At 39.6% G+C, this 20,131-nt stretch overlaps 1 protein-coding gene across 2 annotated transcripts in view; it reads left to right on the top strand.

Annotated features, from left to right (window-relative positions):
* Nucleotides 1–20,131, top strand: part of LOC121167438 (NADPH oxidase 4) — a 136,182-nt gene that overhangs the window by 33,532 nt on the left and 82,519 nt on the right. For both annotated transcript variants that reach the window (XM_040996831.1, XM_040996833.1), the window contains exons 6-8: nt 4,373–4,400; nt 12,025–12,097; nt 19,170–19,250. In XM_040996831.1, the coding sequence (XP_040852765.1) occupies nt 4,373–4,400; nt 12,025–12,097; nt 19,170–19,250 (182 nt within the window). The remainder of the gene's footprint in view (nt 1–4,372; nt 4,401–12,024; nt 12,098–19,169; nt 19,251–20,131) is intronic.

Here is a 20,131-nt window from a genome sequence, read left to right on the forward strand (position 1 = left end):
CTTGGTCTGAACCTTGCAAGTGCTACTAAGTCTGGCAGTAACATGATAGGATTAATTTCTGTCTTCTACCCACAGCATTTTTGCTTTCATACAGACTTCTCTCTATCTCTCTCTCTTTAAGATTTATTTTCACATGAGTAGCAGATCAGGTTTATGTAGAGAAGGAGAGACAGAGAGAAAGTTATTCCATCTGTTGTTTCATTCCCCAAATGGCCGCAATGACTTTGGCTGAGCCTATAAAAGCCAAAATTCAGGAGCCAAAACCCTCTTATGGGTCTGCCACGTATGTGCAGGGAACCAAGGGCCTGTGCCATCCTCCACTGCTTTCCCAGGCCACAACCAGGGAGCTCGATGACAAGTGGAGCAGCCAGGACAAGAAATGGTGCCGATACGGGATCCTGGTGCTTGAAAAGTAAGGATTTAGCCATTGAGCCATCATGTCAGATCCATCACCAGACTTTTCAGAATGGATACTTGACTTTGCTCCCCTGCCCCCCCCCAAAAATACAAAGGAAAAGTAATCATAACAAAAAATAAAATCACAATATCAGTGCATTTTGAAATACCACGTACTCCTTACTTCTACTGATATTTTTAAAGAACCAATATAATTTCAGTGGTGTGAGTGGGCCACAAGCATTGAATTTTTTTTGAAGCTTGCCCAGTGAATATGCAACCCACCCATCATGGAGAATCTTGACAAATCAAGCTTGGTGTGTTGCCCCCTCTGCCTCCCTTCTGACCCTCTGCCTCTGTTAGCATTGCTTCTTAATTTCTTTTGTTTCTTTTTTCTTTCTTGGCTTCTTTCATTGTAGAAGTCATATATATTTTATAATCATGATGATATTATTAAATCATGCAAAATATTTTGATTACTATTTTATTTTGCATTTTGTACATGTATTATTATTATCATCATTTTGTGATGCAGTTCCATAGGCTCCTGGCATTTCCCTTATCACAGCCCCAATTCCACCCATCACACCTAGTTCCTCTATATCATTAATAAAGTATAGTTCTTCATCCACAGTCATATGTTCATCATTGTAGGCATGGACAATGGCAGAGAGTCCAGCATGTTATTGTCAAGATATGATAGACAGTTTCATTGTAAGTCCATCTTTGTCTGGAAGTAGAAATGCATACTACATTGTATCCTCATATCTGGATATGATAGCCTTCATTTCACAGCTACTGTACATCCCTTGAAATGAAAAGTCATAATACAAAATCAACAATAGAAAGAAAAGTAGAAATTTACAATGCCATGAAGCTAAATGACATGCTACTAGCTATGACAGTCTCCATCACACAGCTACTATACATCCCCTTAAATGAAAAGCCACAATACAAAATCAACATCAGGAGGAAAAAAGAAATTAACAACGCCATGAAGTGAAGTAACATGCTTCTAAATGACTAATGTGTAGCTGAAGAAATGAAACCAAGAACCTTATTGAAGAAAATGATGCTACTGTATGATCTGTGTCATTGAAGAATTTAGCCAGAAGAAAGTGTTTTGAAGAGATGAAAGTAACAGAAAACATCAAAACCCATGCGATTTAGTTTCCGCTGATTTTTGTTGGTGAAATGTGTTTCTTCTAGACAACAAATAGATGGGTTTTGTTTTTTAATTTGGTCTATTAATCTATGACATTTGATTGCGCTTAAGCCATTTACATTCAGAGTTTAATATGTGTGGGTAGTACTTTGGTCCTGTCATTTGAGCAATGGGCTGTTCATTGGTTTAGTTTTCTGTTGTCATTTTACTGGGATGTTCTTCCCGTTTGCCTTTGGTTTTGTTTGAGTGCTATTCTTCTTCTCTGTCAAGAGAACATCTTGAAGTATCATTTGTAGGGCAGGTTTGGAAGAGGCAAATTCTTTTAACTTTTCTTTACTGTGGAAGAATTTTATTTCATTTTCAAAGACCAAAGAAAGCTTTGCTGGATATGTTATCCTAGGCTGACAAATTTTTTCTTTTAGGATCTGGAATATGTCCCTCCATTCTCTTCTTGCCTGTAGAGTTTCCTGTGAGAGATCTCCTGTGAGCTTAATTGGCCTTCCTTTATATGTCAATTGATTTTTTTCACGTGCACATTTAAGGATCTTTTCCTTATGTTCAATTGAAGAGAGCTTGATGATCATGTGTCTTGGTGAAGATCTCTTTTGGTCAGGCCTGTTGGGAGTTCTGTGCCCCTCCTGGATCTTGTTTCCCAATTCTTTCTCTAGATTAGAGAAATTTTCCTTTATTATTTCATTAAATATATTAAACCAGTTTCTCTTTCTGCAACTTCTGGGACTCCCATAACTCTTCTATTTGCCCTCTTAATAGTGTCTTTCAATTCTTGAATACTTTTTTTGGCCTGATCCAGCTCTGCTTCCAGCTTTTTGTTTGCTTCCCCCTGATAACAGGAAATATCTTCCAATTCTGAGATTCTTTCTTCTGCTTGCTTCATTCTACTTTGGAGACTCTCCATTGTACTTTTAATTTGCTCTACTGTGTTCTTAATTTCTGATATACCAGCCTTGATTTGCTTTATTGCTTCCTTAAATTCTTTGAACTCTTGTATGTGTTTCTCATTGTTGATCAGAAGCTTTAAAATGAGTTTTCTGAATTCTGTGTGCCCCATTTTCTTGATGTCTTCTTCAGTTAACTCTGAGATTGGCATAGGGTTTTGCTCCTTTTTAGGGGAGTTTTCAGTAATATTCATTGTGCCTTTGTCTCTTCTTTTGCTCTTGGTCATTGCACTTCTAGTTAGCAGAGTCTTCTCCTTGGGGCAGGTTTCTAAGCTATGTCACCCACAGGTCTACAGTTTGATTTTACTTATTGCAGTTGGTACACAACTCTTTGCTTGCAGCCACTTGTGCCACTCCCTCCAGCAAGTTCCAGGTCTGGGTTCTTATGTTAGATTTCCACCAAGAACTCCATAGCCCCAACTCCTGGCTCACCACTCTCCACCTCCTGTGATACCATGCTGAGGCTGCACTGTTGTCTGTACAACCTTTCTCCCATTTCCAGTTGGAGTAGGTCCCAGGATTAGGGAGACACCAGGTATCCTATGTAGCTAGGTTGTTGGTGGTGCTGATCTTGCTGGAACCTGCTGGACGTTAGATCTGGGTGCCACACGGACCTATTTTGCCCATATGATGCCACAGCCGGTATTATTTTCCTGTGGGACCAGTGCAATCCACGAAACTCCGTGTGTTCTTGCAAAATCAGCACATGCGCAGTTCACTGTTGTCCCCTGCAGTCCTAAGCTTTTGCCATAGTGTACAAAATGGCACCTGACCTACCACTACTAGAGTTCTTGATCTGCTGACTATCAGATCTGAGGGCTACCCAGACCTGTCTTGGGTAAACCTTATAGAATGCCACGTTGGTGCAGTTAATTGAGTCAGAAATGAGTTCACTCCCAGCTCAGCATATGCTCAGTACTTTCCCTTGCTTTTGTCTCTTTAAAAAAATGGCACCCAATTCGGCTCTAGTGGCTGACTGGGATGTGAAATCCACCCTGTTCTTGTACTGCCCATCTGGGATCTGCTGCTCTGTCTCTGCTCCTGGTCAAATCAAACGGACCATCAGGACGGACAGTTTTTTGTTTGGGTTCATCTCCCAAGCTCCCAGGGAAAGTCCCTTCCCACCTGGTTGCTAGTGGAGTTCCGGCTGCTGGTAGAGTTCAGATCACTGTTAGCTGAATGCAGCTGGAATATCAGTCACTGCAACACCACACTGTTGTGTCTGCTGCTTTCCTGTGTCTGTCAATCTCCAGGTACCTCTCTGATGTTGTTCTGTCCTTTCCTATTTCCTAGAATGTGTTCTCTCTGCTTCATCCTAATAAATGTTTCTCAGTCCATTTAAACATGTCCTTACCCTATTCTGCCATCTTGATTTTCTCACGACTATAATATTTTAAAATACTGAGGGATATGGTGGGGCAGTTGGAAGGGAGAGTCAGAAAAAGCAAGGGGGGATGCGCTATGGCTGCAAGACTATATAATGCAAAAGAGAGAAATAAAGTTTTAAAAAAAAGTAAGTTGACAGCATTTCAATCATCGTATACAAAGTAAAAATGAACTTTTTTAAGTTGCATGTGGTGATATTAGGTCTTCAGATGGTTTAAGAGAACAGGCTAGATGCACTGAGACTCCCCATACTTCACCCTTCTAACTCATGCGGAGTTGCCCCTTTCTCGGGCAGATTCACTTCTCTCAGTTGTGAAAATGTTACATGACTTAACTTAGTCCCATATTTCTTTTGGGAGAATAATATCTTGCATGTCTGGTGCATGGCTCTTAGCATCTTGCAAACTGTGTAGAATTTTATGTCATCAGTGCTTTCTGTTTTTCAATCAAATATTTTTTTTCTTTTCAGGATCCCAGAAAACTTCTCTTCACAACTGGTAAGTTGTTATTCATTGCACTATTTTACATTCAGGAACATTTTGAAAATATGTGTCATTACATTTCATAGCATTAGACACATGTTAAAACATGACATATAGAAATTTTATGTATCTACCCAAATGTTGAGTTCAGACGTAAGTTTGCAATGAGGACAGAGGGCTGAAACAAACAATTGGAGTTTGAATGATGAAGAGTAGGTGAGCATATTTCTTTGTTCTGAGTCCTACAGCTTTATGCTCCATGACAAGGCTAGTACATGGGAGCCAATACATGAGTTCCTAGTCTCAAAGTATGGGAAAGAGGCACCAAGAAGTTTGCATTTTTGCTTAGTTTTTACAATTCAGTGATTTAATAGGACTATTGATGGCTTTAAAATCTTTATGAAAGGAGAAGCAGCTGTTAAAATGAGTTGCTTTTCTTGAAATTTTTCTTCCGTTTGTGATTTATTTTCTTTCTTAAGCTGATTGTGCATGAAATTTCAGTCTAGACTATTAATTTAGTAGAAACACAATTGAAAATCTCAAAACCTTCCTCTGGTAGACAATTCTTACTGGCATTTGTCTCCTTCTCTGCCATCCATTTATAGAGATGAGGTTAAAAGCTGCATTTGGTGGATTTTTAGTACCAATTTCAGGGACAAAAATGATTTGGTAGTTGAGATGATCTATCATCAATGTTTGGCTGTAATAGCCTATTAAGGATCAGAATTGAATGCGTCACTGAGGCACATTATCCTGCAAATGCATTGTTCTTCCTGGATCAATTTATGATGAAAAATAACCATAATTCAGGTGCTTTACCTCTTCGTGTCACAAGTATATATTTAGATTTATGAAATACATTATGTGCTTGCCTATAGATTTATGATGTTTGCCACTGGTATAGTATTTCACAATATCCTCTTTTGGAACACAATTTAATTTTACTTTCAATTTTCTCCTTGCAAGCAGGTTTGCATTTAAGCCTTAAGAATTAGATGAGAAATAGGAAAGAAAAATGGAACTGTATGATATGAAACAATGAAATTTTTGGTTCATATGAATCAATTGAGGGAGAATGAACAAGAGCTTTATTTACTACTTTAGAAATTTTAGCTCATGCTCTGGAAATTTAAAATATTTTATAAAATTAAGTTTACAGATATGTGAAAAGATTTCTTATGTGAGTAAGATATTACAGGAAGGTACTGTGTCTAGTGCTTCTTTCAGCAAGCAATCTGTCTTTCTAACAGGAAATGCCATAATCTTACACCCTGTCTCAGAGGTCCCCATCAGTAGTGTTGGGCTAGGGAAAGAAAACATACACACACAGATTTCCAGACTCTTTCTTAGACACTGTGGCAGACTGGATATTGTATATTACCATCCCGCTCAGGAGCCTCTGGAGTTATTCTTCTATCTCTACTGAACATAATATTGTACCCTTACGCATACCTTACCATTACTTTCCACATTTTTACCAGAAATGGTGTATTTACTTTTGTTCCCCTAGACAATTCCTTCTCATCCTTGGATCATATGGACATGCCCATCATATACAACTTCTCTCTAATGGTGCTAGATTGAACTCATTTCTCTAAAACTACCTAGTATAATTACTGTGTGGTAGGCATTTTCTGTTTTGCCCTTATTGTTGTTTTTTTTTCCCCTCCCAAGAAGAATAGCTGCTTCTAGCACGTGCAGGGTTTCTGTTGAACGCAGTTTGAGTTCCTCAAAATCAGCACATGAGTGGCATTTTGGTATCCCAGTCTCACAGTTTCCTAAAGTGCTGTTATAGCTGCCTAGAACCATCACTTCTCAGATCGTAATCCTGCAGCTAAGACACAGGACTCTCTAAGTATAAATCTGGAGCTACTAAACCATCTGATTAACCCTACTGAATAGTAACAGATGACAGAGAAAAGGGAAGCCTAGGGCACACATTAGTATAGGAGATACTATTTTCTGCAAGTGGATGGAATTCAGTTTTTTATTATTATTGCCTAACCTGTCCACAGCCATTCTTGAATATCCTGGGCCACTGCAACTCGAAAAAATTAAGTTCATCACACTCATGCTTTTTTGGTATTCTGATGGCAGAGATTATGTTTCTTAATATTTGAAAATTTGTTGGATTTTAATTTTTTAAAAATGTACCATGACTTTCCCCATGTACTTACATTTATGTAATATAAATTAATTATAAATTAAAATTATTTTATAAACAATGATTCCTATGACCGAATAAGTTATATAAAATATTGCAGTTAGTCTTGTTATATAAAAATCCTAAAATATTACAATTTTTTTATGAAAGAAAAGTTTAATAGTTTGAATTACAGAAGTATTCGTTTAAAATGTTGTATCCACACAACTTGCATAAAATGCACAATATCCAGTTTAATTTAGAAAAGCCTGGATCGAGCGCAGTGTCTCAATTGGCTAATCCTCCCCTTGCAAGCACTGGAATCCCATATAGGTGCTTTCTCATGTCCCAGCTGCTCCACTTGCCATCCATTCTCTCTGCTGTGGCCGAGGAAAGCAGTGGAGAATGACCCAAATTTGTAGGACCTTGTACCCATATGTGCGACCTAGAAGAAACTCGTACTTCCTGACTTCAGATTTACTCAGCTCCAGCCATTGTGGCCACTTGAGGAATAAACCAGTGAATGGAAGATCTTTCTGTTTGTCTTTCCTTCTCTCTGTAAATCTAACTTTCAAATAAAAGTCTTTAAAAAAATTAGAAAAGCCTGCATCAAAATATGATCATGTTTCCAATTGTATTAGAAAAATAGGATTATATATAAAAGAGGTTGTATTTATGATTATATTTGAGTATTGTGAAATGATAGCTCAATTTCATTTAAAAGTGGCAGCTTATGGAAATTGTTTTTAAAGATTAATCTTAATGATTGGTTGGACAGGCAGAGTGACGTAGGAGACAAACACACACATGAGGAAAGAGAGAGGAGAAATAGATTTTCAGTCTCCTGGTACACTCCACATATGACACTAACGGTCAAGGCTTACTGAGGCCAAAGTCAGCAGTCAGGAATATTGTCCTGGGTTCCCACAGGGGTGGCCAGGACTGAGACTTTTGGTCATTGTCTGCTTCTTTGCCAGGTGTATTCTCAGGAAGCTGTACTAGAAGCAGAGCAGCCAGAAATCAAATTAGTACTTTGATTAGGATGGTGTCATCTCCAGTGGCAGGTTTAACTTGCTGCACCACAATGACTGCTCTAAAATTATTTGAAGACTAGTATTCACTGACTCTGATATGTTCAGATAAAAGACAGTAAGAATAAATATACATGCATTTAAGGTTTTAAAGAACTGTTTACATGAAAGGCCGAATAACAAAGAGTGGGAGAGACAGATTCCATTTGCAAGTTCACTCCCCAAATACTCTCAACTGTCAGGAATGGACCAGGCTCAAGTCAGGAGTCAGACACTTCCCCAGGTCTCCTGTGCGCGTGACAGGAACTCTGTTATTTGGACCATTCCCAGGAACATAGCTGGAAACTGGGTCTGCAGCATGTAGCAGCAGGACTAGAATCAGGCATTCCGTTATGTGATTTGAGCATCCCAATTGGTGGCCTAGTCTGGTGTGTTACAAGAATGTGTTTTCAGAGGAAAAAAATACTAAAATTGGCTGCATAATTTAGAGAGCCTACAGAGTTTATAGGAAAAGTCATGTAATTTGGTAGGTTTCTTTGCTCAACGAGATTGAACTAGTCTAGTAATTTTTAGCCCATGCTTCCTAAATACTGAAGAGAGGCAAACGTCTTGTGATTTAGCTAAACTGTTATCCAAGAACACTTACCTCTTAATATGTCTTTCCCACTGGATAGTTCTTGTAGAGCAGGATTTATTTCATCTTTAGCATTTAATCATACATTACCTACAAACAGCTCACTTAATGAGTAAAAGCTATGTGATGGATTCTTATTGGATACTGGATACATATCTCTATATTGTCTAACATTTTCATGTCCCTAATATTGCAGGTAAAGATTAGCTTGCTTACTGCTAGCAAGATTAACTTGTGGCTTTATGAATATCTTCAGTTTTTTTCCCCCTTGGGTAGTTATAGTAAGTCTTCCTTTATTATTACTAAGGTGATTTATTCTTCATTGATCTTAAACCCCCTAATTTACACAGTCTTTTTGTGCTTTTGGAAAAAGAAAAGTATTAACACTTTAAATAAGAGGTAACTTTATTAAAGGTACACTAATCCCAGACTATATGAGAATATATGCCAGCCTGGTTTTCTGCATCTAAAGTCATCTGTTCTATACCCTCTAAGTCTTCTAATATATTTTACATATTCTGTTCTAAAAGTAGTTCCCTGGTCAAATAGCTTTTCTAGTTTAAATGAATTTCTTGCCCTAGGTACCTCCTTTTGCATGCCAACGTGCAACAGTTCTGCAAGGTACAAGGCCAAGAGTCGGGCATTGAAAGAATTAATTAAAATGGGAAGAATTAAGTATGAATAATGAAAGATAAAAAAACAACAGGGATGAGGGTTGACTTGTGGTACATGAGCCAGGCACAAGAGTCCAGAGCTACTCCCTTAGTCCATTTTTATTCTATGTGTACAAATCAAAGATTATGTAAACATGGGAATCTGAAATTAATTTGCAGGTTACAACAACCATTATTAATTGATTAATTGTTTTAGTTGCTGTATTCCTGGGTGTGCAAAGGCTGGTGTTAAGTGAATGACCCTTCATGAACAAAGGGCTGTGATTGCCTATCTCTTTGTCTTTATGGCAACCAGGCCTAGATGCTGGCATTCCAAACATCTACTCCTGCTGATGGCAGTGACCTTACCAGAGGCAGGCATGCTTCCTTCCTGATCTTGTTCCTATAAATAGCCAGAAGATAGTTAAGGACCTTGGTTCTTGCTCTCTCTCTTTTCTAAGATTTAGTTGTTTTCTTTTTTTCTTTCAAGAGTCAGACTTACACAGAGAAGGAGAGACAGAGAAAAAGATCTCCCTTCCACTGGTTCACTCCCCAAGTGTTTGCAGTGGCAGGAGGTGAGCTGATCCAAAGCCAGGAACTAGGAGCTTCTTCTCCCATGAGGGTGCAGAGTCCCAAGGCTTTGGGTCATCCTAGATTGCTTTCCTAGGCCACAAGCAAGGAGCTGGATGGGAAGTGGAGTAGCCAGAACATGAACTGGTACCCATATGGGATCCTGGTTCATGCAAGGTGAGGACTTAGCCACTGAGTCATTGCACCAGGCCCAGGATCTGGTCTGTCTTTATAAGGTGAGGTCACCCACTGGACAGACTGAAGCCTATTGTAAAATCTGACCGATGTGAAGCCTGAACCAAGGAGGACTGAAGCAAAATATTGCTACAACCACCCAGAGAATTTTATACACTAATGTGCTCTATGACCTCCTAGAACAGATACGGGAGTTTTGATGGTACAATTAATATTTTGAGGCATTAGAAGCAAATTATACCTTTTGAAAGTATGACTGTATTGTAACCATAATCAGTTTTTCAGGTGTTCTTCCAATGAGTTGAGTTTTCCATATTCCATAGTGTAACTTGGCATGCTCAGAATAAAATAGGATAGGACAAGAGTTGTGGTATAGAGGATAAAGCTGGTGCTCATGCCTCTAGCATCCCATCTGGACCCCAGTTCATGTCCTGGCTGTTCCATTTACCCACTTCTGCTCCATCTTATTGCTAATGGCATGGGAAATGCAGCAGATGATGGACAATTGTTTGGGTCCTTACACCCATGTATGAGTCCTATATAAAACGTCTGCCTCCAGTCTTCGTCCTGGCTCAGCCCTGGCTATTGCAGTCAACTGAGGAATGGGATTCGCAACCAGAAGTTCTCATTGTTGCTGTCTAGTTCTCTAGTTATTTCAGAAAAATGAAGTAACTCACCAAACAAAAAAGATGCAGAGTGTCTGATGCTGTGGCCTATTGAATTAAGATGCTACCTGCAGGACCAGCCTCCTTGATGGGCTCTACTTCTGGTTCCAGCCTCTCCACTTCCTATCCTGCTCCTTGCTTAATGTGCCAGGGAAAGTAGCAGAGAAGAGTCCAAGTGCTCGGGTCTCTGCAACTGCATTGAAGATCAAGATGAAGCTCCTGGCTCCAGGCTTTTCCCTGGCTCAGCCTGCTCATGTGGCCATGGGGAGAGAGATTGCTCTCTCTGTCTGCCTCCTTCTCTCTCTGTAACTCAAGTAAAATAAATCTATGTTTCTAGCAAGAGCATTTGAATGTAGACATATTAATACATTAATAAAGAACTGATAAAGTTACTATCCAGGTCACTTTAACTAGAACTTTCTTACTATTTTTGCCATCTGAGATGGCTAAAACATTTATTTATTCAGTTGTTCAAATAAAAGTCTTTTGTATTGTTCTAAGTCACATTCAACCAGAGGTATCAACCTTTTCTCTTTTCCCCTTCAGATTTATTGACTTGTAACTGAAGAAACTCACAAAATTATGTAAATGTTCTTAAAACATCAGCCCTTAACTGAGTACCAGTTTGAGTCCTGGGCTGTTTCCTATCCAGCTATCTGCTACTGTGCCTGGTAAAGCAGTAGATGGCCCCAGGACTCAAGCCCCTATTCCCTGCGTTGGAGACCCAGAAGGAGTTCCCGGCTTTGGCTTTTCTCAGCTTACCTGCTGCCAACATCTGGGGATGTAAACAGCAGCTAGAAGATCTGTTTCTGTCTCTGGTCTCCCTTTCTTTGTCACTTCACCTTTTAAATAAGTAAACTCTCACCAAATAAAAAAAATCAAGCCTGCACCTTTTCCTCAAATTATACTTTTTTTCTATATTTTATTGCTATTTTTTAACTTTTCGGTTTTTATATGATTTCTCCTTAAAATTATTCAAGATAATAAAGTTGAAAAGCAGGGCCTGGCGTGATAGCCTAGCCTTGTGGCTAAAGTCCTCTCCTGGAATGTGCCAGGATCCCTTGTGAGCGATGGTTCTAATCCCAGCAGTCCGGCTTCCCATCCAGCTCCCTGCTTGTAGCTTGGGAAAGCAGTCAAGGATGGCCACAGCTTTGGGACCCTGCACCCGCATGGGAGAGCTGGAAGAAGTTCCTGGCTCTTGGCTTCAGATTGGCTCAGCTCCAGCTGTTGCGGCCGCTTCGGGAGTGAACCATGGGATGGAAATTTTCCTCTGTTTGCCCTCCTCTCAGTCTATCTGCCTTTCCAATAAAATAAATAAAATCTTATATAAAAAATTTGAAAAGCAGTTATTTGAAGTTGAAGTTAAAGGAGTTGCCTGTCGCATCTAAGGGGATTGAGTAACAGGGCATGTACAACCAACAATCTGCTGAAGCTTAACTCTACCCATTGTATTGATTACTGGCATTTGATGTATAGCATATGCTTACATATGTTTGCTATTCTAAATGCAATATTTTGGAATGCCAAAATTGTCTCTTCTGCTAAAGAAAAAAAACTGTGACTAAAGTACTTGGAAACTGTTGACTTTAAAAAGTCTCCCCTTGTTTGGAGAGCAAATGCATGCAGATATGCTACTTAAATTAGGTTTCCCACTGAACAGTGTAGTACTTTGAGTTTTAAAGTCATACTTTTTGACACTTTTTCTCACTATGACTTAAGTTAAAATGTATTTATGTTCATTTTAATAGTTCCTGGCCTGACAGGAGTCTGCATGGTAATGGTGCTGTTCCTCATGGTGACAGCTTCTACCTATGCCATAAGGTAAGTGTCGCAGTTACCATCTTGATGTTTACCACTCGGATTTTCCTTCAGTTATCTTCATTTTCACATATAGAAAAGTCTGCACTCATTTAAGTGTTTAGCCTGTGTATTGTAACTAGATATGTGATATACATATGATATATATATAAAACCATATATAATATTATATATACTTTTAAAAGAAAATCCCTATATTTCTTTTTTTTCTGGGTTGATGAGGAATTGTGTTTGGAGACTTCATTTGATGACTAAGGGAATATTAGTTATTCAGGATCACATTCTTTTATGGAATAAGAGAATGTGCATATTTAGGGATTTTGGAACTCCTAGAAATAAAGGACTGAAAATTATTTTATTATAAATTTCCTGAAGAGTATTTATTGTTGCTATAATTTAACACTGTTCTAAACAAAGTTCTGGAAATAGCTGACTGAAATCTTCCTTTATAATTGTATACAATTACATTTGTATAGGTTCTTCTAGTTGGATTTTCCAGTTGTAGCTTTATATTACCCTTAGTAACTTTTCCTGTCCTAAGGAATGTATGTTAATTATCAGAATATTTGTAAAGTGGTGTTTCTGATTCAACTGTTTTAAAAGGGCAGAAAAAAAACATTTCTTTTTCATTTATTTTGTTTGTAATAGAATGCACATAGCTGTAAGGGATGCATGCCCATGAAGGGCTCTGACTAGGGTGGGGTGGGGTAGAGGTATGGAGAAAGATGGGTGGGCCAAATGGTTCAACTTTCCTGCCTCTCCAGGAGCTGCTCCTTGTTATCGAACTACACCAGCAACCAGGGTAAGGAGCAGTCATTTGATGATGCATTAGGGACTCCCTTGGGGGAAACAGTGTTCCAAGGGTATTCCTTGAATGGTTTTGATAGTTTTAAGATGTCATCTGCTTCATTGCACCAGGGTTGAGGAAATCTTTCCAAAGTCCTGGCTGACCAAATCCACCTTAGTGCATGCACAGATCCAGACACTTGCTGCAGAGTTTGGCCAGTACCATGGTTCAACCAGTTCTGCTTTCCTATCTCCTGATGAGGCACCTGACATCCTCTGCTGGGTTTAAATAAGCTGGTTCCATGTCTTCCATGTGCATCTGGGTATGCTGTCCATTGCACAGACATCAGCAATGGAGGAGGCCCAGTCCTGGCACATGCACTCCCAGGTCAGACCATTTTATCTTGAGATTTTTCCCATGGCTGGGGTTTGAGTCCTCTAATTTTTTTTTAAAGGTTTATCTATTTTAATTGCAAAGTCAGATATATAGAAAGGAGCAGAGGCAGGGACCACAAAAGCCGGTGCTGCGCCATGCTGAAACCAGGAGTCAGGAACTTCTTCCCGGTCTCCCACCCAGGTGCAGGATCCCAAAGCATTGGGCTGTCCTCCACTGCTTTCCAAGGCCACAAGCAGGGAGGTGGATGGGAAGCGGGGCTGCCAGGATTAGAACCAATGCCCATATGGGATCCTGGTACGTTCAAGGTAAAGATTTTAGCCTCTTAGGCCACCGCACCTGGCCTTGAGTCCACCAATCTTGTTGGTGAGTCCCCCAAGATGCTTCCCCTGGAATGGCCTTAGGCTTGATTCTCCTATCAGGCCCATAGTTCTCTTACCAGGCCCAAGCCTAGCCCCAGATATTGCACATGCTGGCAGGTGCTTCAACCCAGTCTGGTTTAACCTGCCCACAGTCTCATGACCTGCACAGTCTCAGCTCTTACTGGCAGGTTTTCTGTCTAATCCAGTTAGGTGTATCCTGTTTCCTGTCCTTATTGTCATTAATGCCAGCAGGTACTGTTGCCTGGTCCAGCCTGGCCTGCCCCCAGACCCAGATCACACAAACGCTGTTGAGTGCTGCAGCCTTGTTTGACCTGGCTGACTGAGAGCCCCAGCTCTTGGATTTCCCAGTGGAAGCTGTGGCCTAGTAGGGAATTTCCCCCAAGTTCTCTTACCAGGCCTACTCCCAGCCCTGGATCTCATGTGTGTGAGTGGGTACTACAGTCCTCCTTGGCATGATCTTTCCTTGGTCTTGGCCTTTGCATTCCTGTTGATGCTGCAGCCTGGCTTAGCCCAGCCTCCTCGCAGCTCCAGCTCCTGTGAGAGTCAGGTGATTTCCATAATCCAGCCTGGCTTTAGCATCACTACCCCCAGCTCTCACACAAAGCTGTAAGTGCTACTGTCCCACAGAGGGGGGACCGCAAATCCCCTACATAATCTGCTCTCAGATCTGGCTATCTTGTGTTTCAGTGTGTTCTGTGACCCAATGAGATGTGGCCCACTCTCTTCCTTATCATTCACAAGCAGGTACTTGCAGGTTATCCCACAGGTGGCATGCAATGCTACTGATAGGGGAATTTAAGAGTGATATAATCTGGACCATTCTATTAACATAATTAGTACATTCAATCAACACATAACAGGAGCACAACATTTTCTCATATCCATAAATGTTAAAATGATAGTTACTAATTATGAAACTTCATTGAAATAAACAATCTAGAACTTAAATTCTTTCCCCTATAGTAATCAGTAGGCTGCTTGTAATGCTGATATCCAAATCAGCAAGCCAGTTCAGATCCTGGCTACTCTGCTTCCATTGCAGCTTCCTGCCAAGGGCCCAGAAAGTACTTGGGCCTATACCAATCATTTGGAAAATCAAGAAGAAATTTCTGACTTTTGCCTGGCCCAGGTCCAATTGTTGTGACCATTTTGGGGAATGAAACAACAGATGGGGCCCGGCGGCATGGCCTAGCAGCTAAAGTCCTTGCCTTGAACGCGTCAGGATCCCATATGGGCGCCGGTTCTAATCCCGGTGGCTCCACTTCCCATCCGGCTCCTTGCTTGTGGCCTGGGAAAGCAGTGGAGGACTGTCCAAGGCCTTGGGACTCTGCACCCTCATGGGAGACCCGGAAGAAAGAAGTTCCTGGCTCCTGGCTTCGGATCAGCATAGTATCGGCCATTGTACTCACTTGGGGAGTGAATCATCAGATGGAAGATCTTTCTCACTGTCTCTCCTCCTCTCTGTATATCTGACTTTCCAATAAAAATAAAAAAAAACAGCAGGTGGAAGATTTCTTTTTATCTCTCCCTTTATGTTACTCTGCCTTTTAAATAATTAAAGGAATCTTAAAAATTAATTCATGTATAGAATTAAAAATATAAAAGCCAGAATTGGGCCCAGTATTGTAGCCTACCAGCTAAATCCCTTGCCTTGCACGTGCTAGGATCCCATATGGGTGTTGGTTCTAATCCTGGCAGTCCTGCTTCACATCCAGCTCCCTGCTTGTGACCTGGGAAAGCAGTAAATGATGGCCCAAAGCCTTGGGATTTTGCATCCATGTGAGAGACCTGGAAGAGGCTCTGGGCTCCTGGCTTCGGCTCAGCTCAACTCCAGCAATTGCAGCCTCTTGGGGAGTGAATCACTGGACTTAAGATCTTCCTCTCTTTCTCTCCTGCTCTCTGTATATCCAATACAAATAAATAAATCATAAATAAAGCCAGAATTAAAACATAATTTGTAGTGACATACTGTTTATATTTCTGAGAAAATCATGGAAAACCAAGGTGATGTATATATGTATAATTCTCACTATTTTGCAAATGGTAAGAACTAAAACATTTGAAATTATTTTTAAAATGCAGAAGTAAATTTGTTTCCAGAAAAATATATGTATTGCCTACCGAGAAAATTCATAAGAATTATGATAAATGTCATTATTAATACTAGATAAATTAATGAACAATTAAATATAAAACAATTGCATTTCTCCATACTTGCTATAATCACTTTGAAAATGTGCAAGATAAAAATATATCACTCATGTAAAGTGGGGAAAATCTCTCAATGGGAAAAATCTGTTGCGGGTGGGAGTTTGGGTGGAAATCCCAGCCTATGCGAAATTGTACCACATAATTTAAAATTCAAAATAAAAATATATTGAAAAAATATATCATAAATAGAGTAGACTGCAAAATTCATAGAAGTAAACAATTAGAAATTAAAAGTTGTATGAAGAAAAAAAACTCACCTAAATTCCCTACATTCACTTATACAAATGTGTAGAAGTTTGAATAAATTAGGCCCCATAGTGTAGTATAAAATGGTGGTTCTTCCTTGATTTTTTTTTTCGGCAGGGGGGATTTGTTGCATTTTAGTTAAAATTCACATGGATTATTTTGTTATCTAAGTACATGATGCGAAAGAGTAGAAAAGAAAGTTATACCTCACTGAATATTAAAATAATTATGTTTCAGTAACTTTAAGAGGGTAAGTCTTCCTTGAAAACAATGCCAAGCCTACTAAACCAAAGCTCAGAGTCCATACATAACCCTTTGAAAGGCCTTTCTATATATAAGAACTTGCTAAATATTAAAGTTGCTCTTGGGCCCACACAGTAACCTAGCAGTTGAACATGCCAGGATCCCATTTGGTTCCCGATTCTAATTCCAGTGACCTTGCTTCTTATCCAGCTCCCTGCCTGTGGCCTACGAAAGCAGTGGAGGACAGCCCAAAATCTTGGGATCCTGCCCTGTGTGGGAGACCTGGAGGAAGCTCTGGGCTCCTGGCTTTGGATTGGCTCAGCTCTGGCCATTGCAGTCACTTGGGAAGTGAATCATCAGATGAAAGATCTTCCTCTCTGTCTCTCCTCCTCTCTGTATATCTGACTTTGCAATAAACAAACAAATTAATCTTTTTCAAAATGAAATAAAGTTGCTCTTATAAGTTTATGAGAAAAGTAAGACTAAATGAGATTTTAGATAAAGTTTGAAGTGGCTAGGCATTTGAGGCAAGAATTAAAATGCAGGGTTTTTTTTTTTAATTTTATTTTTTTAATTTTGACAATCCTTACAAATTTAATTGGGGTAAAAAAGGTTCAAGGCCTAAAGGGGGATATAGAGGGAGAAGCCCCACCCAGTTTCCCACCCACCCTAAGTCCCGGATGTGGGGCATGCTCTGAGATACTCGATCAAGTGGTTCCAATAGTTCACCATTCATGGGTCGCTGCCAGTCTCGCCACTCCAAGCACAATGTGGTCGTTGAAGAGTCCATTGATTGACACAGTCCCTTCTAGAGTCTCCATTTGCCCAGTATTTTGCTGCCAACAGATAGCTGAGGTTGTTGCTTGACTTGTTCTGTCTTTCCTTGGTTAGGACTCTGAGTCCGGTGTCTCGAATGGGGAGATCCTCGAAGAAATTTTGAGGTATTCCCAGTCCAGATTCCTGCATGTTCTAGTAGCATAGGGCCCGGCACAGTCCATTGCCCCAATCAGCTGGTGGTTGCAGTTGCTGGGTCGGTTCTGTCTCCACCCGTGTCCTCTTGCAGTCCCGCCTGGTTCCGCCCTGGACGCACTTGTCCCTCGCACGTACCAGTAGGAGTTGCAGCCCAGTCAGGGCGGCCCACAGTAACCCCAACCAGGCCCACCCCCTACCCTGGCTTGCCAGTATGTATGGCATACTAGCCCAGTCTGTCCCAAATACCCTTCTGTTCATATACTTGCCAACAGGTGTTGCAACCTACTTCCATCCAACCATCTCCTCCTACCGTCCCAAATGGATATTGTTGGGTGTCTGTCTAGGATGCAGGGTTTTTAAGTGAATATTCCTGTATCCTGTGTTTGAATCCTGGTTCTGCTTCCCCTTGCAACTACTTGGTAAGAGTTCTCCCCAGGAGGCAGCAGAGGATGGTTTATGTACTTGAGTCCTTGCCACTAGGGCCTCCTGATTGAGTTCCACACTCTTGTCATGAGTGGAAGCCAGCTCCACTCTCACAGGCGATTAGGGATAAACCAACACATAGGAAATCTCTTTCTGTCTCTATATCTCATTCTTTCATGTTTGTTTCGAGTTAAATAAAAAAAAATAGGATAAAACTTATATGAGTATTTATCAAGCCTCAAGATGGATAAAGAATCATGTAAGGAATATTTGACTTTCTATAAGTAGCAAAAGAGTCTGCATATTTACATATGAGTATATTAGGAAAACTGACAAATATTATATTGGGAAAATACTATAATAATAAGGAATCAATATGTTCTTAAAATGGTAATATTTTACTTCTGTCTGTTAAGAAAGACATTTTTGGGAAATGGATAATAAATGTGAGCTAATAAGCTGCAGAAAAATTAAGAGTAACATAATATGAAATAATTCTCAATTCTACTTAAAAGTAATGAGAACTTATATAGTGAGGCCTGAGTTGATTGTAATAGACAAGTGTACTTTATTGTTAAGTTTATAATTGGTTAGCATTCCTTTATAAAACAATGAGAAATATTTATTACAAGCTTTGTAAGTATTGTAACCTAAGGTTAATCAATTTTACTTCAAGTAGTTTTTGTTTTAAAACAAATTAACAGTACAGAAATGAATGCACTGAGATTATCAGGTCATTTTGTAAACGATCATATTGGTCCTTGCCTCACTTTGGAGGTCTAATAGACTTCTAGAGGAGGTTTCAGAGTCCCTCGGGAAGCATTTGCAAAGTCCTGCTCTCCACCTCCATAATCCAAACAACATCCCCCCTGCATATAAGAAAGTTATAGCTGGGAAGAGCTACAGATTGCTTAGTGTGCCCTTTCTTTTCAGACTGTGCACTTGGAGCAAAAGCCACCAAGAATAATTGTCAAGTTACACTCTCTAAGCAAGAGTGTACACATTCGGGCATCAGTTATTTTTATCTCTCTCAATTTACTTTTCCTTTACGTAGTTCCAAAGTAAGTCTATGGGTTTACATGTTAGAAATCATTTGAAAATCAAGAGTGTTGGTAAAGATGACATCAGAAGAACAAATTAGCAGACTACTACCCACTTCTTACTCTCACAGCATAACTTGAACATAAACCAATTATTTCGATTCTTTCCATTGTGAATTTATCTGAAATATTCCACAAAATGATCAAATGTTATTTATAATTTTGCCTAGTCTGCGTGCACCTGATATGTGAATATTTTTATATTGATAAATCTCGGGTGAATTCATATTTTAGCTTTCTTAAATTGTGAAAATAATACATTGAGTTTTTTTAGTGGGATATAATGTGAAGAAGCATTCAACAAATTTGTTTTTCAGAGTTTCTAACTATGACATCTTCTGGTACACTCATAACCTCTTCTTTGTCTTCTACATGCTGCTGTTGTTGCATGTGTCGGGGTAAGTTCCAAAACTGTATTTAAAAAGAAAAGCATGGAAGAAAAGTATAGAGTCATTTTCATGGGAAGTGGTAAAGTGTCTGGTGATTTGGAATTGAGGATGGTGTTAGCAGTGCAAAAAAATAGCATGGCGATTTAATGAAACATCTACAAAAGAATATTAAAAGTGATAGCCAGAGTTACTTTTTCCAGGAGACTGGGTTTGAAAGTTCCCTAGAGATATAGTCTGGTACCCTCTAAAAGCAAATGAGTAAATAGTGAAGCAATTCAAAAAGACACTTTAGTGTCTCATTTTTCAGAAACTGTCCTGCTTTTGAAGAATTTGTGAAATTGTAGGTACCAATTTTTAGTTTAAAATTTTAGACCTGACAGTAATTGCAAAGAAAGTCAAAATGTAGTAGTGACCAAATACAAAATGTCAGAGATGCCAAAAAAAATCACAATGGGGAGAAAAGGGAGTATCCTACATTTGTTACAGGACACAGTATTCTCAAATTATGTGTACTGAAACAGTATGCTCAGAAGATGGTATCTGAAATAATCCATGGTGATAGGGAGAGAATAATATATTTATGTGAATGTATATGTCTTTGTGATCATAAGCAACAGGCTTGGTTGTTTCATTTTCATATAATTTTATAATCTGTTACTTGCTTTTGTCACACTCTGATGACTCTTATTATAGGCTGTTATCTGGAATAGGATTGCTTGGATTAGCAGAATAAGAGACAACTGAATCAACAGGATAATGCCTGATTCTTCAGTAGGACTCGCTTTTGTTGCTAGGGACATTTTCTTCCTCTTTCTCTTCCTCATTGTCCATGTAACAACTTGTGAGGTGTAAGGTAAAGGGACTCTGGGTAGGCCTGGACTACCTTGCCT

Source organism: Ochotona curzoniae, unplaced genomic scaffold, assembly GCF_017591425.1.
Source record: "Ochotona curzoniae isolate NIBS_2020 unplaced genomic scaffold, NIBS_Ocur_1.0 patch366, whole genome shotgun sequence".
In the NCBI taxonomy this organism is placed as follows: Eukaryota; Metazoa; Chordata; class Mammalia; order Lagomorpha; family Ochotonidae; genus Ochotona; species Ochotona curzoniae.